Here is a 26,446-nt window from a genome sequence, read left to right on the forward strand (position 1 = left end):
AGAATATTCTGCATTAACAGTTTTGAGTTTAAATTGGGGAAGTCCTATACTATGCTATCTTAAATATCTTTGGTAAAACAAAGGTATTTAGCAGCAACATGTGGTCCACACGCATCAATCAGGATCGTGAATAAGATACTAATCAATTCTAGCATGTATGGATGAAATATCCATATAATGCAAGTGTAATTTTTTCCAAAGAACATTCAGATATCATTGATTTTGACACATAAAACCAAACATGCATTTCTACCAACGAAAACAGAAGGACTTAAAGCCACTCTGTACTGACAGATGATATAAAAAGAAAAGAGATTACAGAGACCCCCTTTGTGCTACCAAAACTGATCATGGGCAATCCTTCAAAACCAACAATGATCTTGGATGCTTTCTTCTCCATTTTGCTAGTGTCTGAAGTATGCACTGCATCAGATCAATTGAACAGTGTCATTACTGTCTGCAACTAGCAAAGCTGTAAGCAACACCAGTTCAGATCTGCAGAATCATGAAGACCAACCCAACTATGCTTACTTGTGGAAGTCTCCTAGGAATAGAAGTTCAAGAAGAAAAACAACTCTGACATAATCAGATAAAAATTCGTTTCCATGTAAAAAGAAACTATTCATCCTAAGAGGAAGGAACAAACAAGACAGCTAATGTGAAGAATTAATAAGAGATGAGTAGCAGGTAAGTTTTCACAGCTCAAGTAAACAGATGTACATCAGTGAACACTATAGAACACACAGGCATTTATTCAATGAGTTCAATGTTCATTGTAATTTACAGCCAGTTTTGCTGCAACACTGAACATAAGAAAACTGCCATCTTGCAAGAATTAAACAAATCACCTGTACTCAACAGGACTGGTAAGAACTGAATGGGCTATTGCACTTCTTTGCAGGACTAAAACATATACATACATATATAAAAAACATGACTATGTAGCAGCCCTGTAACTGGTTAACTTATTTTTCCTTTTATAATATTTGAAATTAAATAAACTGAAAGCACCCAGGCTGAAAGAACTTCAAGGAAGATGTGAGAATCTAGGAACTACACCTTGAAGTTTAAGTATGCATTTCATCAGTTTTTGGGTTCTGTTTTTTTCATATGAAGATTATGTTACTTCCTAAGAAACATTTCCCAGCATGAGCCAAGAAAGAGTCACAGCAGTGTGAAGGCCTTCATCTTAAAACCTAATTTTTGGTTAAAGCTAACCAAAGTATTAATCATTTTTAGAATCACACTGCTGATAATTTCTATTTATTTCACTTAAGTGAAATCTTACATTTGTTGGTATCTTTCTTAACAGACACAGTCCAGAAATAAAGTTAGGCAGCATGACAATAACTTTCATAGGAATTTTCTTTATATTTGAGTCTAGCCACAGCCACAAACATTCTTATGCCTTATATTAAGAAGGCAGCTAATGAGAAACTATGTTAATACAGCAGAAGTCTCGGTCATTTACTGCAACCCTGCATTCACGTTTTGGTGGAGGGGAAAAGGGCTGAAGGGGTATAGGGATATTTATTTCTTTAGGGTAAGGCAAAAACACTAGTGTTAAAAAAAAAAACCAGTAAAGACAAAACACAGATTTACAGAATCAGATTTTTTTCACCTTGCTTTCCATTTCATATGCACATTCATAATATTGAGACACTATTACTTATCTACTAGCAATAATAACTGAAAATTATAAATTCTAAACAGAATGATATTGGCATGTTTCAGTAGTAGTTTTAGTTGCACTGAGTTAAAATTTGCACTTAATGCAACTTAAGATGCTCCACCTCACACTTTGAGCTGAGCTGCCAAATACAGAACAGGTCTTCAAAGGAAAACAGAACTTACTTTATACTTGCACGTTTAGGGGAAGGCAGAATATCAACCCTGAATGAAAAGTCTGTAAGCACAGGTATGGTCCAGTACCTGTCAGCTCTCACTTTCATGACTGAGCTCACCTCAAAAGCAACTTGTGGTATCCAGTTATCTCATTTACCTTTCACATACATCTTATCAGCTGCACTCACAAAATAAAGAATATAGTATAAAATGATGGATGGTCTTGCAAGAATGGAGAGATGGTAACAGCAATTTGCTTTACAAATTTAATTCTTAATTAAAAATTACGTTTTTAATTTAATGCTTACATTTAATTAAAAAAAAAAAAAAAGAAGTGTATTTAGACACCAGAAAATCATAATAAAGCTTTCAATATATGATCAGTATTAAAATTTATTTAGTCTGGGGGGTGGGAAGGGTAGAAATTAATTTCTACAAATCTAGCCATTAGTAGCTGGGTTGTCATAAACATGAACCTGATTTACAAACACACGTTAAAATGGCTTAAACCACAAATCTTGATGCTGGGGTGAGACATCTCAGCACATCAAAACCATAAAAGCAACATCAGTTTATTCAGTGTGTTTCGGTTGCTGTTGGTTTCGCACTAAGATTGACGAGACCTCAAACTACACTTCTCCAGCAGAGTGAGCAACATTCCAAATGTGCAACATTTTAGGAAAAATTTTGTGCAGGTGTAGGTTTTATTAATTATGTTTTTAAGTGTGAGAAACTATTAGCAAAACAAATAACTCCATTATCAAGGCATCTTCATCTAACTCCTCTCGTCTTTTATCTTGCCTGAGTAACTAGAAGGAAGTGAGCTAAGTTCTCCTAGTAACTTTGAGTTCTACCAATTCTGTCCCATAATTCATCAGATTATTTACTGACAGCAGCCTTGTAACAGCATTCTTCCTGAGATGGTCACTGTGCCCCAGGAAAACACATCGTATCTGTTTATTTTTCATTCACTTCTAACCATGCTCATGGCCACTCCTCTCTCCCCTCCTTCCCTGCTCCCCCACTATCACCCCTTTTCCCTTACCTCTCTGAAAAAAGCAGCAGATGGAGAAGCAGCTGCCATTAACTCCCTGATCAGAGCTGCACCACTTTCTGGCCAGCAACCATGGAGGAGCCAATCTCCCAAAAACTCCAGCAAGATTTTCCCATTCCCATTTTCCCATCTCTCCTTACCAAGACTTGTATCTCACTGAAAACCTCCAATCCCCAACTTCTGCAGTCCAACTTTCACATGCCTTCTTCACCCTCCTGGCTTTTTTATGTAACAATACTCTACACATCCTAAAGTTGTATGAGGTACACCAGCAAATAAGCATAAGAGTCATCATTTGTACACCAGTGAGCAGATGTACAGAGTACTTAAGACTGGATATGTGCACACACAGAATACAGTCCAGATCTGAGAGAAACCCTGACTGAACTCAGTTTTGTCAGCAAGGATGCAACAACTGCTGCTGGCATGGAATGACTAATGGAGCTCATAAAAATTACACTAATGAAGAAGCTCGCTCCACTACAGATACGAATGTTGTAAGACTACAAAACAGAAGGCATGAGCAAACTCTTAGCAAAAAAAGAGAGGGGGAAAAAACCCCAAAACCAAACAACCTTCAGAAGTTCCCACACAATGTGTTTTAAGTAATTAAAATACATCATCCAAAAAAACTATTAAAAAAAGGTACTATGCCAACAGAAAACTACAGTATAAAACCCACTAAACTGGATTGTAGTCCCCAAAGATAACTGGTATAAATTGCTTAAAAGTAATTTTAAATATTTGCACTAATATTAGTGGCATTCATTCTATGTGGCATCAGTCTATATTATATCTAAGTACAAGTTTTTTGCTATAAATAAGACCATTGTTATAAATAAGACCACTCACACACTGCATGTCCAGTGGTGTCTAACTATAAGAAAAAACACACAGGTATTAAACAGCTAAAGTCACTAAATAACTCATGAATTGACATCAAGGCTGTTTTGGTGAAGGGTGGAAATGCACAGGCTAAACCCCAAACTTGTTTAATGCAAATTACCCCACTATTAAAAGCACGAAGCCATCTAACGGCAAAAAAGGCTAAAGGAAATGTAAAACAGCAAATTGGTTCAATTTTTGAAAGTTTCATCTTAAACCTGACACTGTGTTGGCAGAGAGAAATATGGATTTAAAATACAGATTTTTTTTTAAACTATCTTTTAAAGTATGATGTCAAAAAAACTTTTTTTTTCAGATAAAGGGGCAGAAGGAGTGGGAGACTAGAGGAACCCAGCAGAGGCCAATATCTCATGAAACGGCTTTCCCAGGGTCTGCTTTAATAGTTAAGAATATAATGTGTGACCCAGATAACATGAGTAGCATCAGGGATTTAGTTTAGCAAAGCTGTAAAGCTGTCTAAAACAGGTTACAAGTCATTGACTAGCAAATAGTTGTTCTAAGACTTGCATGAAGGTCCCCTCCAACATGACTCAGCACCTACCCACAGTTCGAAATATAAAGATCTTTTATCTAACGTAAAACTAATAACATGATCCATTGTTATTCTTTCAGTTATACACATAAGCATACACTTATGTATATAATCAGCAAATGTACCAATCACCACATATTTAGTACAAAGAACTGCCATTATTTTCCTGCATTATTTTTGTGAGTCATATTTCAGCCTGCTATTTTCTATATGCCATGGTATTCAAAAGTTCAAATTATTTAGTGTTTACATGATCACAGGTTCCACTTCAGTGAGAAAAAAAGAAAACTTGTAATTCCTTCTTTGGAAAAGTTATTAGTTATATGAATAAAACTGGACATTTTAGTAAGACTATACTGGTATCATAAATAAAGGACACTACTTTTACATGTATTGGGCAAACTGTTTCTGATTTACTCAAGCAAACTGCAAATTCACTTAACTATCCAGTTTATGAATAGTTACAAATGCAGGGAAAGGAGGTGATTTTTTTCTTTGTGCTGTTTCAGTGTCTAATACAACGATTTTTAAAAAGGGAATACCAAGTCTATCTAGACATTTGACAATTTTTTTAATCTAGTTGAAGCGTCTCATCCTTCTGAAATAAAGGATTTAAAACTACGAAGTTCTAAGTGTTGAAGGTTTCACTCATTCCAAATTGCTAACTATAAATAGTTTAAAATCACACACTTAAATCATCACACATTCTTGAAAAGGCTGTAAAACAGAAGCTCATGTTATTCAGAACCAGTCTGACAGCTTCACAGTCAGTAATTCAAAATATTGTTTGAATTACATCTCATTAGTGTATTCCAAATGAAAAATACAAAGAAAAACATTCTTTTGGACAGAATAACATACAGCAAAACCCTTCCAAGTACAGCTTCAATCAAGACTACTTTGAATGCTTTCTGCATAGCACATTCTTGTCTTTCCATGATCTGAGGATTCCCATAGGATAGCTGAGACAGCAAGGCAACAAAACCTAAGTGACAAGAGTAGCTAAAGCTGATGCAGTACTTTACATTAAGTTTCAGTAAGGATGAAGTACAAGCTATAGTAAAAAAGAGATAATAGTCTAGAGAATAATAAAAAAAATAGATGGAAGAGATAATATTGAAGATAAAAAGAGTAGGGGAAGAGAGAGGAGGAAAGGTCTGTCAACAAAATGAGGCTGAACAGTTTCACAGCATGTATTTAACACTGCCTTTGGAAAGATCTTCCATAAAGCAAAACACAAACACTAGCAAATATTTATGTAATTCAATTCTACCAGCTACTCACAAGACTTGGAAATCTAATTCTTAAATGAGAAGCCTTCTCATGCGTGCTTAAATTTATAGTACTGGACCATCTGCCTCCAGTCACTGAAAGGCATATCTTCCTGAAACTCTGTGTGTTGTACCTTTATCCAGGCTAAAATTTACCAGGATTGTACAGAAGAGTTTAGATAATGGGCTTCAATACTGTGTCTGATAGCATCCTTGAATTTCAAACAAGCTCTTAAACAAATAGAAGATTACAAAGTAGGCCACTTTTTTATCACAGGAGTAAGGTGCTTTGCCTGTTCAGCAGACTCTTACATAGCTATTGTGGCAAAAAGACATAAGTGGGTTTGTATTTAAAGATAGAGTTATGAAACACCAGGAACAAAGACAGAAAAATGATACAGGCAAAGCTCTGAGAAGAAACAAGAGTACCTTGCCTATATATGCCCCAAAGTTGGAAAGAACTGATGGTCTATACATAGTTTAAAAGCCATTTGCAACCTAGACTGTTCTCAACCCAGCCGAAGCACATCAAAACTATTTGTGGCTTGCCAAGATGTTTATAAGCAGCAAAATAGTCACAGTTTCAATTCCTTGTACTTAGTACAGGATGGAAAAATGCTCCACACAGAGTGCTTGCTGCCTCGGAGAACACAGTATTTTACTTCTTTTGTTTTGTCTGATTACTTACAGCTTCAAGAAGTCTGTGCTTACAGAGTTCACATTGTAAATTCACAGAACAAACTTTGAGGACTGTAAAATTCTAAAAAGCTCTTAAACTGACTTCTTGGACAGGTTCTGGGTAAATGAACAATGTGGTGGAGGTATAAAAGACAAAAGGGAAGGGAGTAATAGATCCTTGAATGTAAAACATACTAGAGAGAAGACAACTATTTCCTCCATAAGAAAAAAAAGAGGGAGGAAACAAACATTGAACAGGTCAGAGGAAAAGAGAAAACCACCTGTGCAGAGTTCAACACACAAGTTTTCTGCATACAAAGCTTAAATTATACCACATCTCCTCCATGGAAAAAATAGTCTTCAAAACATTGCTTCTACATCCCACTTAAGTATACACCCCTTTATTACTCCTCTGAATGGCTCTTTAATATGTAGGTGTCTCCAAACAGGGTATGGTGTTCCATCAATCTATTCTACCAAGCACAGAACAGGCAGACATCAGCTTGATTTGAAATGGAGAAGGGTTTCAAAGGATTTAAGAGAAAGTATTGCAAAACCCTACCTCATATTCTGGAATATTTTTCAACAGAGGATTTTAGGGAGGAGGGGGAGGAAAGCTTTCAAAACAAAACAAATCCAACAACAACCACAAACCCCTCAATCATCAGGAAAGATACACTCAGTCCTTGCCTCACAATTCAGGGAATTAGACTGAATGCACTCAAGATCACTTCCAGCCCTTCAGTTTTAAGCTCACTTTTGCTGTAGTCATGCACACTTAGAACTCCTTCCACCACCACTAAATGTTTGCAAATAGAAGTAAAACACAAAATAAGGCACTGATATTGTGCATTGTGCCATTTCTACTCAGAGAATCAATCATCTATAAATTCAAAAGGAAATGTATTTTTGCACGGGCAACATAAGTTACACAAAGAAACTGATTCATCTTTAACAACTGGAATAACTGGAAATGAGAAGTGTGGATTTTACAGAAAAAATAGTTCACTGGGATCTAGCCGTACACCTTCAAAGACATTAAGCACACTTTCAAAAAAGACTGTTTGTGACTACATACTAGAAGTAAATCAGGAATCTGACATGTAATTCTCACCGTAGAACAGTCGATTTTTTCTTCCCCGAGTACACAGTTTCAGCAAACCAAGGAGAATTTTCATTAACTCAGCCCTATTCCCCCTCCCCAGGCTAGTGAAGCTCTTGGTTGAAGGGAAAGGAGACAAAAGCTATAGCAGCCAATAGTTACAGCACAGTATTTGGCACTGCTACCTTAATTCTCATCTTTTCACACCTAAGTTCTAACCACTTAGTGGCACAATCACTGCTTTTAGGAAACATTCACATTTTAGATATATATATATATATACACACACATATCCTATACACATAAGGTAATACTAAGTGAAACCCAAATTATGGAACTAACCCAAATTATGGAACTGATGAAATTAACTCTTGAATTAACTCCTTTTAATTACGTTTTTTTATCTGTTTCTTTTTCTCAAGAGACACAAGAGACGTTTAAATGGTATGCTTTAGTGAATTACAGAACTTGAACCTAGTTCAATCTCTCTGTATTTTCAAAGAGATTAACAGAAAGTATCTCCAGCTAACTGACATGAAACTGGCTGATTATATCAACAATAGCTGCTCTTTTCTTTAATAAATTGACTTGTTTTAGCAGACCTCCAACAGTACCCACACAAACAACCTAGATCGAGCTTCAAGTAGAAGGCGTTGCAATAACAGAAGATCAAACTACAGGTTATAAATATCCATTTCTAGTACGTGCAGTATCTATGCGTAAAATTACTCATTGTAAGTGATTTTAGAAAGCAGGTAAGATACTTAAATTTGACGGCAACATAACATCGATATATAAAGTTTCTTTACCACACATTAAAGAACAGCTATTTTCAAACTACTTTATCTGCTGTTAAAGGCACATAACTTTCTAATTTTTAATGTTTACTGTTCAAAGAACTAGCGAGCCCAGGAAAGGAATTTCTGGGATAAAACTAAGACAGTTGACCTTACTAAAAGTTTTGCTGTTGACTTCCTGGGGGCTAGAATTTCATTCCTGGACTTCATGCAATCAAAACAGTCTTTTTTTTTTTTTTCTGAAATAAAGAAGGATGAAGTTGAACTTTACAGCAAGAGTAGATTAAAGTCACAGAGCACCTAAAGTAAAATTTTAAGTCTATACCAAATTTAAGTCTATGGCAAATCATTCCCTTCCCTCCTCCACAGCTTCCTGGCAAAAGCAGTTCTAGGTGAAGTCTTAAAAATCTGAATTTTTGCATACTATGTGGAAAGAACAAAACAAACATCCCTCCCACCTCTCATCTATGAGTATACCAATAAACAGCCACAGTACTTTCTCCACTAGAATAAGTACTTTGTTTTAGAAGCCCTGACTAATTTTCCTAGCAGTTTCGTTGATAATTTGGTCTGCCCGCTTCATTTTACCAAAACGAGTTAGTTTAATTTAATTTCCTGAACAATGCGTACATGCAGTGCTAGCACTTTATTGTTTGGAGCAGACACATGTATAAAGAGTTTCCTACATCTCCCTCTTTTTACAAACTTTGAGCGTGGCTAAGTCAAAACCAACCCCAGTAAGTGTACACAGATTTTAAAATAACACTTGTAAGACTGTGAAGAGCATTTACAGCAGTAAAACTATCAAAGTTCAGTTAAAAAATATTTATTCTTATAGAGCTGAAGTATGACAAAACCAGCTTTTTTCACTATACAAATTTTTAGTGACTTATATTTTACACCAGCCAGACTGAATGGACTGTGATGCCAAATACCAGTAATCAATACACATGACCGAAACCAATTTTGCTTCCTGGTGTATTACAGGAAATTTCAGGCCAAACCTATACACTAGCTGAAGTTTTTCAGCGTTGCTCCATAACAAAACTAGTAATAAAACCCTTTTAAACTCAAGACACCAGGAAAAAAGTAAAAAAAAAAAAATTAATAAAATGCAGTAATTCACAGATGAGCAAATCCTTAAGTTTCTGTAATACATCCATTCTGGCTCAGTTTATCATATGCAATATCTATGACTTTGGACTGCTCATTCACAGAGTTGCAAAAGCTACTCCATGCCCCAAAGTGATGTAACCTTAACAAATACCACTCTGGAAATCTCACATCCCCAAAGTCTTATTACCAAGTGGAGAAAACACTCCTAGCCCTAAAAACAAAAAGAATCTGCCCAAGCTCTCTTTGCAGAACCAACAGTAAGGTACCAAGACCAGTTGAACCATACAGATGTTTCTTCTATATTTTCTTATAGTCCCAATCCCTCAATGATCCAGTGGACCAGGAGAAATAAATTAGGGGCCAACATTCACCCTAGACTGACTGCTGAGGTCAATTCATTCCTCTGTCCTGAGCTCTGTCAATCCTACACTTATAAAGTCTCAGGGGTGACAGCAGAGAAAATGAGGCCCTGAAGACTTCAGATTTTAGCACTGGGGGAAAGATCTTGTTGTACTTCAAGGCTCTCATGAAATGAAACTGAAACAGTACAATTGTGCTTCTTAAACCTCTACATTTAGTACTTGAAGCAATATTCTTGTCCCTTTCTTTGCCACCACCTCCCACAATATTCTGCCACGCAAATGCTCAGCACGTTATCCTGGTTACTGGTATGAGCTTCCTGGGATGACTTTCAGCTCTTTGCCCTTACACTTGCCTACAAGAGACCCTTTGGCTCCAATGGCCCTCTAGGGGAAGAGAGTAAGGTGCTCCACTCCTCCTTCCCACCATGCTGCAGTAACCACCAAAGTGAAGTATCTTTGCCCCAAAACACCAGACAGGCCTGACCCCTTTTCTCTTGCATCAAGAGGGGAAAGACACAATGCTTTATTTTAGATACTGCTATACCACAGCTTCTATATTCACCCAGTGGTACACCGGGACAAACCTTTCATACAAATCTTTCTTTCCTACAGCATTTTTACCAAGCTACCGGCATCTCCTCCATTCCCCATGCGCACAGGCGTTCCGTCCATTCCTGCCTCTCGGCAGGTCAAGTCTTCCCTCCCCCGACACCTCACGACGTTCATTACACAGCCCGGAGCCCTTTCTCCCGTCTCTCGTCCCCCTTGCCGGGCTCTCACAAGGATGTCCCCGCCCTAAGGACGGGAGGGATCGGGCCCAGGGCATAACTGAATTAGAAGGAATTTCTTCACAGATTAGACACTGGAATGGTCCGTCCAGGGAGGTGGTGGAGTCACCGTCCCTGGAGGTGTTTAAGGAAAGGCTGGACGTGGCACTGAGTGCCATGGTCAAGTTGACATGGAGGTGTTCGGTCACAGGTTGGACTCGATGATCTCAGAGGTCTTTTCCAACCTAACTGATCCTGTGATTCTGTGATAACCTGGCCCGGCGCCCCTGCAGCTTTCCTTTTCCCCCTGTCAGAAGAAAACTCCTCCCCACTCGGGTCTCTCCCGTCGGAGGCAGCTTTCCCCCCCCCCCCCCCCCCCTTCATCCCGGAGAAAGGAGACCCCCCACGGGCCCTTGCGGGGGCGCCTCCCAAGCGCGATCCCAGCGCGGCGCTCTGCCGGGCCCGCCGACCCCCCCCCTCTCACAGACCTGTGGATCCGGCCATCTTGTCCGAGCCCCCCCCAACACCGCTCCGGGCCCGCACGCCACGCGCGTCACTTCCTCCCGGAGCGGCTCCGTCACTTCCCGCCAGGAAGGACGAGCCGCATCCCCGGAGCACGGGAGCGCGCGGAGAGGGCGGGGCGCAGGGGAGGCGCCGGTTCCCACTGCGCGCCCCCGGCGCGGGACCCCGTCCTGGATCTGGTTGCCCCCGGCAGGCCGCAGTCAGGACCTTTCCAGGGTTGCTCCCTCGTTTGTATCCCGCTCGCCAGCCCCTGTCTATACATGTCTCTCTCTGTTACGTCTCTTCCCTTGCAGACTCTTACACCTGTGGAAGCAAACCCCCGTGGCTGCATCTCCACCCAGCCACCCACACTTTTCCCCCTCAGCCCAAATTCCAGGCTCCAGTAATAAGAAATTCAGTACACAGCAGTGAAGCTTCACTCCCAACTTTGTTCTTTAGCTTGCTCCTAACAAGGCACTTAGATTCAGAAGGGTCTTTGGAGCCAAAACAAACAAACAAACAAACAAAAAGGCAGAAAAGGAAAGAATACATGGCAAAATTAAAAAGCCACAGAAATACTAAGAGAAATATATTAAAGAGGTGGCAATTAGATCTAGTTCCTCAGAATAATGTGACAGTTTCAAAGGCAAAAATACTCAACATTCAGTAGCATAAGAACTAGTGGAAAATTAATTCCAATAATGTCTAGCCATGAAGCCAAATGTTTCTTCACCTGCAGAAGTCAACTACAAGAAAAAGTTCCAAGGGCACCACAGAAGCCAGCGCTGACCTCTGCTGCCAGTAGCATCCTACCTGGGAACCACAACCTGGCACTGTGTTTGGGTCCAGAATGCTGGTGAGGAGCAGCAGGCTCGGGAAGGGCAGCATCTGAGAGGGCCCTGTCGGCGTACAGAGGGATGGGAGGGAAAGGCTCACCAAAGCTACATGCAGGCAAACGCACCTGAAACGGGACACATGCCAAAACCTGTGCCAGAGGTCACCAGAGAGGTCACTGTGGTGAGGAACTTCCAGGAGGATTCACAGCCTGAGCACAGGGCTTCTGCCAGCAGCGTTTCTTGCAAAAAAAGCCTGTCCCTTGCACACCTCGCTAACCAGCGACAGCACCCACGTGCTGTTCTTGGCACCCTATTTTATAAATACACTTAGCTCTTTCTTTTACAGCTTATAAAGAGAGAGTCTTAAACTCATTTACAGATTCTTCTGGTAGAGATCAAAAAACAAGGATGCAAAACATTTTTCCTCCAGCTAACCTGAAACCTCTTCACCAACAAGGACTTGCTACCATCCTTACACATACAGTGCTCTGCTTCCCTTCATTTTTCCGTTGTTCATCTTAGCCCAAACACTGTGGTTGCTATCTGTGCATACATAAAAATTATAAATCTACAGCAGCTTTTAGTTCTTCCATTGATTTCTATTTCCTTTCATCAAGTTACTAGTTTTGACCAGTTTTTTGTAACAGGAATAAGCAGGAGTTTCAATATTTACAACAAAAGAATTATAATTAAGCTTTTCCAGTACACTGAAACTGTTCCTAAAGCTGCACTTCAAGGATCTGTGGAGCCTTCTATTGTCACAACAAGCTGATTTAGGGATTCTCTTGTATAGCCCATTTCAATATTTTTGTGGAAACAGCAAGGATACTGAAAAAAGTCACAATATTTTTTAAAAAATTCTTCTCTATTATAACATCATTGTAGAAAATATTGTGGCCTTGAACAGAAAAAAAGGTGCCACAAGTTACCCTTCTTCTATTCTTTGGAATCAAGAGAAGGTGCAGTAGGGCTACTGGAGACCACTATACATGCCTTGCCCACCATGGTCATCCTGAATATAACCAGTCTGTGTTCCTGCTTGCATTAAGATAAAACCTGCCCAGCTCCAAGGTCAGAAAGAAGCACAATGGCCACCCCATGCCTGTGTGCTTATTTTTTCAGGGTTAATACTTCTTTTTTAGGCAATCCTATGCCAGTGGTGAACAGCACACCTGTGTCTTCTGACAAAAGGACACAATCTTGCTACCAGATGCAAAAGAGCTACAGAATAGTCTAGCGCACTCTTTCTAATAAGCAGCCTACACAACCAAAACAGAACAAAAGTAATGAGTCTTACAGCATGAATACAAAATTTTGTTCAGTATGCACTAAACTATAATATCAAATTTAAAGTTAACTAATGAATGAAATCATTAACCAAAGACTTGCATACCAATCAAAAAATGTCTCCTTTACTTTTCTCAATAATTTGTTGATGTCATTTATTATTACACTAAAATGTCAGTAAATTTTGTTATTTCATGCAAAGATTGTATTTTTTTTCTCCCTGTAGGCAAGAGAACAAACATAGAATTTTGAACTGAAAAAATGAAATATTTAAAACACTGTTAACTTTTTTCTACATTACAGTTCTTTCAGGTGTCTTTACACCAGTATACAAGAAAAATATTTTGAAGCGCTGCTGCCTAGTTTGCAAGGAAATCAATACTGAAAACACTGGAGAATGCGGGCATCGATCCCGCTACCTCTCACATGCTAAGCGAGCGCTCTACCATTTGAGCTAATTCCCCATCTGAAAAAACATCCTTGGGACTTGGAGACACACACTCTACACTTAACAAAAACCACAACAAAACTACATTGATTATAAATTTGTTGTTTCTTGCTTAGTCATTCTTTCCACTCACCAAAAACTGACTGCAGCTCACAGCTGGAGTCATGGGACACATCTTTCAGCAATTACACTACCAGAATACTCTTATTCATCCTTTTATAACACAAGTCTTTGTTATTTCTTTGTTTTCATACAAGAAGCTCTCCAAAACATTGAGTTACTTAAAAGAAACCAAATGTGTCATTGAAAAAAAAGCCTAACTTTTATTGAACAACTGTTCCAAATTCAACAATGAAACCCATGTTTTTTCCAGTTTTCAGGGCATGCACATGTAAAGCCAGGTTCGGGAAACATTTAATGAATAGAAAAAATATATGCTTGATTGAAACAGAGTTTTACAGTCAAAGCTTTTACGTATGTGTGTGTGCCTATATATACATATGCACACACACATCTTTTATGTAAGAGTACAAATAAATATGCACACACACATCTTTTGGAAGGTGTCTGGCTTCTCTGGGGTGGGAGAGTCAAATGAAAACGAAACACATCTGTATTTTCCTTATTTATTACCTTACTTTTCTTACTTATTACCTCACCAAATACACTTCCCTGTAATTAATACATTACTTGTAACAGCCTTAAAACACTGACTTTTTGAAAAATGAACACACCCGTGTTCCCATGACTTAACACAGAGCATAAAGCCTATATCGTAGGCAGGGAACATGACAATGTACGGCTCCCCACAAAACTGCACCCACAGCCCCCTGGGGCCCAGACTCCCCCTCCAGGGAGCTGTGGTGCCTAGGTTGCAGGGGCTGCTCCTTGCCCCCAGGGCTTCTGTCGTCACCCTTGCAGCTCACCTCATGAACCACCCCCAGGGCTTCTTCTCCTTGCATCTGCTTCTCCGGTTCCTCGGGACAGCCTTCTCCCCTTCCGCAAAGTCTTTCCCTTCTCATTCTACAATCCTCCGTCACCTGCTCTGTTCTCTTCCTTCCCCCAGCCTTCTTGCTGCTGCTTAATAGAATCACACAGAATCAATTAGGCTGGAAAAGACCTCTGAGATCATCGAGTCCAACCTATGACCGAACACCACCATGTCAATTAGACCACAACACAAAGTGCCATGTCTACTCATTTCTTGAACATCTCCAGGGATAATGACTTCCCTGAGCTGTCCATTTTAATGTTTAACAGCCCTTTCCAGGAAGAAATTCCTCCTGATGTCCAACCTGAACCTCCTCTGGCACAGCAAGAGGCTATGTTGTCATGTGTCACTAGTTTGCATGAGAGAAGAGACCAACCCCCACCTGGCTACAACCTCCTTTTCTCCAAGCTTGAACAACTCCACCTCCCTCAGCCACTCCCCATATGACTTATCCTCTAGACCCTTCACCAGCTTCGTTGCCTTTCTCTGGACATACTCCAGCACCTCAATGTCCTTCTTGTAGTGAGGGGCCCAAAACTGGACACAGCCCTCGAGGTGCAGCCTCACCAGTGCCAAGTAGAGAGGGGACAATTACTTTCTTAGTCCTGCTGCCCACAGCTATTACCGATTTAAAAATTATGTGAAAGCACTTGTAACAACTTCTACATACATGTTGGTCAACCCAGGTGTTTTGAGCTCAACCAAACCCAGGTTGAGCTCCACTTTACATCTTCCCCCCTACTTATTTTAACAACAGAAGTCTTTCAGGTATCTCTTTGAAACAAAGGGATGTACCAAGCAAGAGAGGTGGTTCTGGCTCTGATTCTCTGAAGGTGAGAAGACTGCAAACTCCACTGGATATGTCACGGCAGTGTGCCTTTCTGCTCTTTTCTGTAAGCTCTATGGGTTCTTGAACATACAGCCAAATTATACAGCCCATAATCTACCACATGGTGACTTTCTCACTGTTGGTTGAATGTCTTTATTTACAGAGTAGATTGTTCCTGTACTGTGTTGGGACACAGACAATGGCTCTGTGCAAAATTAAGCTGCTTTTCTCATTCTACAGCATAATGGGAGAAGTTACTCATCCATCAAGTTTAAGTCAGGCTAAGGGAAAATCAAATTAGAGTATGAGTGCAGGTAAGATCACCACTGGATTGGTTTCTAACTAGCCTGGCTTGTTTTTACATCATCTTACTGGCTTCTGGTGATGCTGAATCATGTTACATACATTAGCCCTGACATGTGATGGATGGCTTGGAGCTACTGGACATGCCCATCCAGTTGTTCCTGGAGGTGGATTCTTTGACAGGTGGCAACACAGAGTAGGAATAACTGAAAGTAACCTACTGTCTCATCTCTATCTGGCAGTGTTCACTTGGTGCTTGACAAGCTTCAGCACTGATTTGCTGACAGTGCCAACCGCAAAGAAATAGGAAGGGGAAGAAGGAATAATGATATTCAGAAAAAATATAGTTTTGAGTTCTAAGTGCTAGTGAGAGTAATAATCAGATATAAAACTGCTGTGGATTTATTGCCAGCTGTAAGTTTAAGCTATACTAGATTTTGTTGTTTGGGTTTTGTTTTGTTTTTTTAAATATTAAAGCTAGTCTTGTCTGAGATTTTATTTTTTTTTGGCAGCAGGGGTGTGTAATTGATTGTGTATAGTTTTTCAACGTTTGTAGCGTGTTTTAAAGATTAAACCCAGCATGATAATGATGTAGTTGTAACACTTGTGTAGTAAGGAGTGATCTTTGCCATGTAAATGGCAAATTCAATTTTCTATAGCAGCTACTTGAACATACTCAGGCACTTCAGCAGGTTTTCTGTTGAAAACACTAGGTGGAAAACTGTGATACAAAATCCAACTGAAGTAAGGCACTTTTTTTTTTCACATGATCTTATTTATGCACTATCAACCACCTGATGTGGATGCTCATCAGGACCTAAAAGCACCTGCATACTTGATCATCTCTAGGACTTTATAGCTAGTTAGCTAATCAACACTCATTATTCCATGGTAAACGTCAATCATTTTTAGCAGTGATGACAAAGAACCTATTTAGACCAGGCACTCCTGAGTAACTTCCTGGTTGAGTACAGGGATTTTTTAAAAAAACCCTTCACCTTATTTTTGTCTTTACCTTCAGAGAACATAAACCTTTCCTTGTGGGAAGGTGTTAAGAGATGGCTACTATCAACTCAAATACTGCTATAATCCTAAATAACTGGTAAGCAACTCAGAATTTGCATTGGATTTTGTTTTAGGCTAACACTATTAACATTTTTTCATAACGTTTTATTCATCTGAGAAGTATTGAGGTAGCTGTAATTTTATTAACGACTTTTAGCAAGAGAAGCATTCATAAGCTACATAAAAGTAGCTCAGCTAATGCTAAAAGAAATCTATGAATTCCTGGGGTTTCCTTGTTTTACTTTTTCAGGAAAAATATGTAGCAATATGCAAAAATAACAAGGTTACAAATGCACAGATATGTTATTGCCAAAACTTCAGAGACTCCAAGGAGCTAAGGAAGTAGGGTGTAAGCTGGAGCATCTTAGCCTACCCAGTTTCACCAAGCCTACTGGCTGGGTAAAGCAAAGGTGGGCTTTCCTATCTACTAATAAAACTGCTTTTTCTTCCTAGCAGTTAACCTGATGTTTGGTGTCAAAGGTTCAGAGACCGAGATTTTTTTAGAAGACAGAAATAGCTTCCACGTTTGCAAACAACCCTTATGTTTTATAATCTCCTTAAGAAAAAAAGGGAAGTGACAAAGAAAGATATTACATATCAAAATTATTTAGAAGTCATGCTCTCAAGTGTTAGAAACTACCAGGAATGTGGTTGGAAGATAAGAATTAAATTCATATTGATATACATTTTTTTCAATTGTTTTCCAGCCTCCACCCTCAAAGCAATGCCTAGGAAAATCCATGAACATAAACCAAATTATGAATTTACATTATGAAAAAAACATTTAGGTTCATGTAAAGGCATACACACTTGGCTGTTATTCCTGCAACTTACCACCAGCACATTGGGAAAAATTAGGATAAAAATACACTCTTTCCAACATTACCTTCTCCCACAGGTTGGTGGCTTTTCTTTTGAAGACTTACCTGCCATCCCCACAACTGTCTCAAGCATTAGGAGGAGACACAGCTACAGCATTTCCCTATTCACACGATGACAAACCTCCCAGCACAACCTGTTCACCATACCATCTATAAAGAAAAAAAAAAGAGGGCAGCAGCTGCCCAGGGGGAGTGAGTTGCCATTGGAGTGGGTGGAAGCATGTGCATCTGTAGAAAGTTCTGGAACAGGACAGGGTGTGCTTGGTGCCTGGGAAGGGCGGAGCAAAGGCCAGGTCCTGAGGGGGCGGGAATGTGGGAACAGGCAGGCAGGGTGTCTCTGTTGGGGTTCCTGTGACCCTGAGTAAGTCCAGGCTGAGACCATTGAAAGACAGAGCAAGCAGAGGAGGTTTGTGCGCAGTCCTTTTACTCAGGGGCTTTCTGGTCGTGATGGTTGTTTTAAGTGGGTCTCATGAAATCCAATTTTGCAGTCATGGGGGTGCTTGTTTGAAGGAGGATGTGCAGTGGGCAGTGCTGCTTCTCACCAGAGGGGGTGGTTTTGTGGGTTCTTGTGGGGTGCTTCCCGCTCCTGTGCTGCACTGCCATGACTCAGGCTCCAGCTCTTCTTCAATGGCTCTCAACAGCTGCAACCACACTAGTCCTACATTGCATTAGTAAAAATTAAATAGCTGTTGTTTTCTTTCTCTTCTGCTACTGCTCATCCAGAGTTCTCTTAGTATAACACTGAGCCTAAGTGAGGAGTGGAAGAATCAAATCAGATGGTAAGATGGATTGAAGAACTTGTTTAAGTGGGTGCTATCTTAAACTTTATGTGTTCTTTTGTGAGCTTGGTTGTGATGGTTTTGTGCTATACTTGTGTTTTGAGTACACTGTAAGCATGTATCCTTATCAGTGAATGCATCTCTTCTACTGACAGGTCTCATTTCCCTGTTCTGGTTCTAAAATGGCTGTATGGTGGTGTATAAGAGCTTGTAATTGTTTTACAACATAGGTGTTTTTAAGTCTTAGGTTCGTTTTGTTCAGAAGGAATACTAAGAAAAAATTTAAAAAAATGACCAAGCACAAATTAAGAACTTGAGGATTATGGTTGTTTGGTTTTGATGGTTTTGTTGGTTTTGTTTGTTTGGGGTATTTTTTTTCAACTGCTTTGAAACAGTTATAGCAAAGAGGTGCATATTCCTAATGGAAAAAAGTAGTGATTTTTGTCTGTGAGTGATTTTAGAGTACTTAGTTTTGTCAGTTGTACTGAGAGCAGAAGGTATTATGGCTAAAACAAGGTAAAATATTGAGTGGAATTTTTAGGTATCAAGTCAACTAATTTACAGCTACGGCTGTAGTGTACTGAAATGTATAGTGCCAAACCATGGCATAACTCTGAGTCACTTCTTAAAGTGGGATTTAGTTATGATGAAAACATTCCAGAGCACCATAGTGTCTTAAGTGCTGTGTTTCTAGTTACTGTATGACTAAGCAAAGGAACTGCTGAATATTTTGGAGCCCTGGGCACAAAATCCTACTGGTTGTGTGAGACATCCTAGAGTAGAAGTAGCAGTGAGCTTCCTTACTTTGCCAGATGTACTGACTTACGGGGATTTGGGTCAGCCACTTCTTTAAATGTCAGTGGTATCTGTAGAACAATGTCAGCTGTAAGAACTATTTCCTGTAAATTTATTTCAGATGCTTCTTTCCACATTGATTAGGTTTTAAGAGGAGAGCGAGAAACAATTTTTTCCGAAAGCCAGCTCTTTCAATCAGAGTGAGGGAGCAGATAGCGAGATACTGGAGTTTTGTTAATGCAAGAGTCAGTACAGGACTTTAGGTCCAGGGCTTTAGGGTTAGACCCAAGTCTGAAATTTGGTTGTTGTGCTGTCTGAAATCACTAAGTCATTGCAGAGGAAAGACATGAGAAATTTTTATATGTCAGTGTGATTCACGTGTCTTAAAGGATCTTGGGCAAACCAAGAGTTGTTTCTGTAATTTAATTTCAGATACTCTTTTTTTCCAGAAAGGCCAATTATTTAATTTTGTAAGCGTAGTAAAATTTCACAACTTTGTCTTGCTTTTTTGCTGAAATCAAAACATTGAACAGAGTTTTCACTGCTCTTTCATTATAGTAATGCTTTATTATTTGTACATTTTAATTGTGTATTCTTGATTTTTATGTGTATGTGTGCATGTCTATCTGGTGATAAAGTCACAATGTAAAAATTTCTAAGAGATGTTAATAAATAATGTGAACTATTTCTTTGTTTCCCAGGGGTTTTTTTTGTTTTGTTTTTTTTTTTTACCTCCTTTTTATAATATGAGCTCAGACTCTATTGCCACAAGAGAAAGAACTGGAAGAACTCTCTACCTATTCTGTCATACATATATAATGTTGTAAAATGTGGAGATGGGTAAAATCACTTAGCTGATTGTCTTCCACCTAGGAAAAATCTGTTTTGAAAATACACTATTTAAATATATTCAGATTTCTCTTAGCAGCAATCATTGTTTGGTGCGAACGTAAGTCTGCAATTGCCTGGAAACACAGGCTGTATGTTATCCAGATGCAGCTCACATGCTGTTACTTCAGGGAGTCCAGATTTCACGTTAGGTGAAATTCCCATTAAGGCTGTCAAAAGCAGTGCACTGTTAAGGGAGACTTAATTGTTTCTGCGTTTCACTGGAAGGTTGTGTTCTGTTCTTGCCTACCAGGAACTTCAGTAGGGGATTAGAGGGGCTCCGACTGCCCAGCTACTGTGTTTTGGGGGGAAGGTTTTCTTTGTACCTGAGACAGCGGTTCAAATGTCTGAATGTTTTGTATTGCTAGCCCGTCAGTGGCAAAAGTGAAAGTAGGAATTATGAGTAAATAGCTCTGGCTGTCACCCGGGGAATTAGCTCAAATGGTAGAGCGCTCGCTTAGCATGCGAGAGGTAGCGGGATCGATGCCCGCATTCTCCAGTTTTTCGTCTCTCCGGTTTTACTTTTCAACGGGACTGCGAGCATTTCTTCAATTACCAGTCGGTATTTTCTTTTCTGCTTTGGAAAAGAGAGGCTTGTAAACTTCTATTTCATCGAAAATTAGAGTATCTTCTAGCACAAAAAAAGAAATAAATGCCTGTTAATGGGTTTTAAAGAATAAAACAGAAATATGCTGACGTATGACTGTTCCTTATGATTTTTGGTGATAACATTCGCCGTTTATGCCACCTTATAGTGTGAGGCTATTTTAAATTTAGATGTATTCTCCTTTAGCAGTTTTGTAAGGATTAGAATGAATCAATTTTAAGAAGCATATGCACAATACGAAATAAATTTGTTTACGCTGACCAAAGTTAAGATTTATTTTTTTTTTAAGTGCAAATTAGTTTCTTATCGTGGCTTGGGGAAGAAATTGAGTGAGACTGAACGTCCCTTGGAACTGCGGTTAGGAACAAGCGTGCCCTGCCCATCCTAGCTGCAGAGGGTGCCAGGTAGCTGTAGAGAGAGTAATTCTATGGCGATCTGATGATTGTAGAGGTGATTATAGACATTGCATCTTCTCATGGACAATTCCACTAACTTTTCGTATCATTAAAAAAATATTACTAATAAAAAAAGTTCACATTAAAACTTCAATGTAATCATAGGGGACAGACGTTGCTGAGGTTCTATGCTGTATTGCAGAACAACAACTTCAGTATTAGATGCTTCTGTGAAGGAATTGTTTTTCAGGGAGCATGCAAGTGTAACCCGTTTGTTAATTGATATTTCTTCTCCTTTTTTTTTTTTTTATTTGCCTCATGAAATGGTCTGTTTTTTATCACCAGCTATGGATTTCCTTTCACGAACCTGAAGAGTTTGTGCAAGAAAACCTTCGCCTCCCATTAATCTGCAGTCGGTCAAAACACTGGAGAATGCGGGCATCGATCCCGCTACCTCTCGCATGCTAAGCGAGCGCTCTACCATTTGAGCTAATTCCCCTCGTCCTGGCACTGCTAGGCGGGATCGTTTCTGCTGATTCATAGCTTGTCTGCCTCAGTCAGAACTACCTTCTTGAGTCGAGTTGTTTAATAGCACTGAATAGTCACACTGTATTTATGTATTTATGTATTTTCAACCTGATAGCTGAAAAGTCAGAATATTCACTTGACATATCAGAAGCGTTTTCTGCTATGTTGCTTTGATAAAACAACTTACTTTCCTAAACAATTCCTCCTTAGTGTTTATTCAGGAAGGAGAGATAACTATTTTTTTTTTTACATCTCTTACAAGTCTTTTTGTATTAGCACTGTAAATCTAGAAAGTCTGCAATTAAAAGTCACTGAAGCATAGTAAGACTTTTCTTCTTGTTTTTCAAGTCTTTAGTTGCCTTTCTAGCTTTATTCTCTGACTAGCTGTACATAAACAATAAATATAATGGTGTAAAAGTTCGTGTTTGTCACAGTTTATGGAGAGAAAGAATTAATATATATATTCCTATGCTACATTCCAGATATTTCTACCTTTAGATATTGACTTTGATGATTCTAATAAAATAGTATTGCATCTCTAAATGCATGGGGTTACTAAGAACATTTCAGAAATATAAAAATATAAAAATTAATGTCTAGTCATACTAACTGATTTTTCAGTAAGAAGTGTGTTAGTAAAGCTCTATTCCCAGGTTATTAAATCAAAGAATGCTTTCTGGATTTAAAGAACAAAAATGTAGTTTACAGTGAGAGTGGATACACTGATATACTCTGTTTAAATGCAGAAGAGTAAGTTCTGCTCGTAAACTAAAAGTCTGTGCAGTAATCCCACAATACACGTGCTTGTGGTTTTCTCTAATGAATGTAACTTACTGGATGACAGCATCCAGTGAGAAGAAAATAAATTATGAAACTGAGCATCAGTTAGTTACAACTTATCTGAAGTAAGGTAGTAATTCAAATCTATCACAATTTAGATTCAGGCCAAGAGGTGCAACTAAAACTAATCAGTATTGCTGCAAACATTCTCCTAGAAGTTAAATATTCTCCTGCCTTACTTCAGTCTTTGCACAACAAAAAATAAAAACTTGCCTTTAATATTTCTTGCAGTGCATTGTTACTGACTTTATCTACCTTACTTGAGTAAACTTGAGGGAGAAAGCAAATAATGCAAAAGCAGTTTCAGTCCTTCTCACAGGCATGTACATATCTTAAGCTCATTGATGGCCCACTGCACGCCTGTGGCTGGGATCTCTCCCATATCATGTTTCACAAGGTTAAGCTCTGTGTGAAGTTTTCTTTATCTACCCTGTGCAGTTTGAGTCATTATGAAAATGGCAGATTGCATCTCCCTGTTTTTCACCACCACATGTCACTCTGCTGCCACTGAAAAGGCCTAAAGCTTCACCCATTCAGCTCAAAGAAAAACAGTTTATTTAATGCCAAAATCAGATCAAGGTGAGGAAAGACCTCTGCAATAGTACTATTTTCAGTGATTAGAATGTGCATTTCATGTAATTCACAGCCCATTACATTGTGATCTTGAATTTGTTGTGATTACTCCTAAGATTTTATGTAAAATGGTGAGTAAAACCTTCTAATTTCTTAACTTCCTTACCTACTATGTCTGAAAATAACCTGACTTTCTTAATTCTATTTAAAAAATTTTCTTAGGGTATTTCAGCTGTGAAGGCTTTGTGTCCCACATGCTTTCATTTAGCACAGATCACTTCAGTGCATCTCTTTCTCAATACTAATGTAAACTGATACAAGCTAATTTAATCAGGTTTGAGTTTTGCTTTCTAGATGGTCTTAGGGGATATCGGGGCAAATGCAAGTTGTGTGTTATCTTCGAGCTGCTCCACTGCATTCTGTGATGTGACTTCCCTCAATGTGGAAGGATAAATCCAGTGCGAGTTGGGTGGCACTGAAAGGCTGCAGGGCATGAGTTTGTCGTGCAAGTTAGCATGAAGCGCCTCGTCACATTACTCTGCCTTATCACATTGCTTTTTTCTGTCATCTTGGGCAAAAACATAGGGAAGCTCAAGGTAGAGTGGTGGTTAGTTGCTCTGAATGGCTGCCCCGGGGTTACTACCCCTCGTAAAGAAGCCGAAGTGAAGGGAAGGCAGTTTGTAGCCATTAAAGTCTATAGTTACAAGGTGGGGGGGTTTCCGACCAGGGGGAATTAGCTCAAATGGTAGAGCGCTCGCTTAGCATGCGAGAGGTAGCGGGATCGATGCCCGCATTCTCCACTCGTAATTTTGTTTGCAGAGGGCATAAAACCACTTCACCAACGAATATTTTAAAAAAACCCAAACACTTTTATAGCGAGAAAACCAAATGTCAGAACGTACTATCTTTCATAAATGGCAAGTAAGCCCCCATTTTTTTTAATGTATACACACCTGGAAACATGTCTTTCATGCTTTGCCTTGGTTTCTTACTAGTGGATTTGGAAATGCTAAATGAAACATTGCAAATTTATTATTTGACGCTTGTTTTGGAATCGGCGTCGAATGTGTTTTCGTTTGTGAATAGAGAGGCCAGAGCAAGGGAGAAAACCGCATCGTATCCCTGGAACAGCGGTTTCAGATTCGCGCTGAACATCAGGGCCCTGTGGTCCCGATTTCCCCCACGGGGCGGGGAATTAGCTCAAATGGTAGAGCGCTCGCTTAGCATGCGAGAGGTAGCGGGATCGATGCCCGCATTCTCCAGTGTTTTATTAACCTGGAATTGTTACACCTACACGTAGAAATTACCAAACAAAATATGTACCCAGCTCGGTGAAACGACAATTTTGTTTCTAAACGGAGTAAAATTCACGTCTTTCCTTCTTCCTTCCCTTCCTTTGCGTGCTTTACTACCCAAATCAGGCTTGTAAAACTGTGTATGTCAATTGTGTTGTGACTGTTGACTCTTCCAGGAGAGTGAAAGTCAAATTTAGCAGGAAGAGAATTCTGCAGTATAGCATTTTCACAGGCTTTGTGAAAAACAATGTGTCGTGGTTTAACCCCAGCCAGCCACCAAGGCCCACGCAGCTGCTCGCTCACTCTACCAGGGGGCTTGGGGACAGAATCGAAGGGTAAAAGCCAGAAAACTCGTGGGTTGAGATAAAGACAGCTTGATAGATAAAGCAAAAAGCCTTGCACACAAGCAAAGCAAAACAAGGAATTAATTCACTGCTTCTCATGGGCAGGCAGGTGTTCAGCCATCTCCAGGAGAGCAGAGCGCTATCATGTGCAATGTTTACTTGGGAAGATGGATGCCATCACTGCAAATGTTCCCACTTTCCTCCTTCTTCCCACTTTATATACTGAGCATGATGTCATATGCAAAGATGCCAGTCACAAGGGGATTCTGGGAGTGCTTATTGCATAGACAAACTGCATTCTCAAAGCCTTACAACCCTCAAGTAACTAAGTTTTTTGGTTTTGAGAATTAAATAGTTCAATCTGGTGTCAGGCTGCCTATAAACATTGTCGTAAGGTGGCCATGCAAACCTGAGAATTAGATGACAGCTTCCATATTGACTGTCAGTTTACCTCACAGATGATGAATTCCATGCTTTTAAAGTAAATTATACATGTATTTTTGCAAGACTACATGTGATCTTGCTGAGCCAGAAAAAAAATGCAAAATGCTTATTGTCTTCAGTCCATATTGCTGTATCCAGACAGCAAGTTACAAAGCAGCTCTAGTTATAAAATTAGATAAATACAGTGCAAAAGTGGGATAGAATCACTTCCCCGACCAGCTATTTGACATGCAGTCTTCAGTGCACTTCCCTGAGATTCCTGAGATGTTCTTCTCCTGAGATTCCTAAAGTCCTAGCGCCTTCTAGGAAGATAATACTGCAACTCCAGAGTGACTACCAAAAATAAGACTGAAGTTTGATGAGGCTGAACATAGTCTATCTGAGTTACGATGTGCATGTGATAACTTTGTCAGGTGTTTATCACTTAGATGACATCTGTTCCTGAAGTGCCTAACAAAACTAGGGATGACTAGCATTGAGTCACCTTCCAGTCAAATCTGTGCTTGCAGAGAATTGAAGTGCCAGCTTTGAAACCAGTAACAGTGGTAGCAAATTACATTCTTCAGTTTTATCTTGTACTAGTCACTTCAGCTGGTTCTTTTGGAGCCAGTCCAGTTTAATATGTTTATCCATGATCTGGATGAGGGGATCAAGTGCATGCTCAGTCAGTTTGCAGATAACACCAAATTGGGCAGGAGTGTGGATCTGCTGGAGAGCAGAAAGGCTGTGCAGAGGGACCTTGATAGGCTGGATCAATGGGCCAAGGCCAATGGTATGAGGTTCAACCAGGTCAAGTGCCAGGTCCTTGCACTTGAGTCACAACATCCCCAGGCAGCACTATGGGCTGGGAAAAGAGCAGCTGGAAAGCTGCCTGTCAGAAAAGGACCTGTGGGTCCTGGTCGACAGCCATCTGAACATGAACCAGCAGTGTGCCCAGGTGGCCAAGAAGGCCAATGGCATCCTGGCCTGCATTAGCAATAGTGTAGCCAGCAGGACCAGGGCAGTGATTTTTTCCCTATACTGGGCACTGGTGAGGCTGCACCTCATTTCTGTTCTGGGCCCCTCACTACAAGAGAGACATTGAGGTGCTGGAGCATGTCCAGAGAAGGGCAGTGGAGCTGGAGAAGAGTCTGGAGCACAAATCCTACAAGGAGCAGCTGAGGGAGCTGGGGTTGTTTAGCCTGGAGAAAAGAGGGCTTAGGGGAGACCATATTGCCCTCTACCAACTACCTGAAAGGAGGTCGTAGTAAGGTGAGGATCAACCTCTTCTCCCAGGCAACTAGCAATAGGACAAGAGGAAATGGCCTCAACTTGCAACAGAGGAGGTTCAAGTTGGATATTAGGAAAAATTTCTTCACTGAAAGAGTGGTTAAGCATTGGAACAGGC

General features: G+C 39.8%; 1 protein-coding gene and 5 non-coding genes across 9 annotated transcripts in view; 3 read left to right on the forward strand and 3 right to left on the reverse strand.

The window, feature by feature from the left end:
* The window catches only part of UBE2V2 (ubiquitin conjugating enzyme E2 V2), a 33,611-nt gene extending 15,818 nt beyond the window's left edge, over positions 1-17,793 (reverse strand). Inside the window, exon 1 of one of the 4 annotated variants that reach the window (XM_032703920.1) lies at positions 17,617-17,793. In XM_032703920.1, the coding sequence (XP_032559811.1) occupies positions 17,617-17,644 (28 nt within the window). In that variant the 5' untranslated portion in view covers positions 17,645-17,793. Of the gene's footprint in view, positions 1-8,341; positions 8,364-10,918; positions 11,024-11,744; positions 11,847-17,616 lie in introns of those variants that run through there. The other 3 variants (XM_032703938.1, XM_032703929.1, XM_032703946.1) reach the window with 3 other exon arrangements.
* TRNAA-AGC lies at positions 13,446-13,518 on the reverse strand. The gene has a single exon. It is a non-coding gene; the product is annotated as a tRNA-Ala (tRNA).
* A 2,666-nt stretch (positions 17,794-20,459) lies between the features above and the next one.
* On the forward strand, positions 20,460-20,532 carry TRNAA-AGC. The gene has a single exon. It is a non-coding gene; the product is annotated as a tRNA-Ala (tRNA).
* A 929-nt stretch (positions 20,533-21,461) lies between these two features.
* TRNAA-AGC lies at positions 21,462-21,534 on the reverse strand. The gene has a single exon. It is a non-coding gene; the product is annotated as a tRNA-Ala (tRNA).
* Positions 21,535-23,703: 2,169 nt separating this feature from the next.
* On the forward strand, positions 23,704-23,776 carry TRNAA-AGC. The gene has a single exon. It is a non-coding gene; the product is annotated as a tRNA-Ala (tRNA).
* Positions 23,777-24,165: 389 nt separating this feature from the next.
* Positions 24,166-24,238, forward strand: TRNAA-AGC. Its single transcript has one exon. It is a non-coding gene; the product is annotated as a tRNA-Ala (tRNA).
* The last annotated feature ends 2,208 nt before the right edge of the window (positions 24,239-26,446 follow it).

This window comes from Chiroxiphia lanceolata, chromosome 1 (genome assembly GCF_009829145.1).
Source record: "Chiroxiphia lanceolata isolate bChiLan1 chromosome 1, bChiLan1.pri, whole genome shotgun sequence".
NCBI classification, from domain to species: Eukaryota; Metazoa; Chordata; class Aves; order Passeriformes; family Pipridae; genus Chiroxiphia; species Chiroxiphia lanceolata.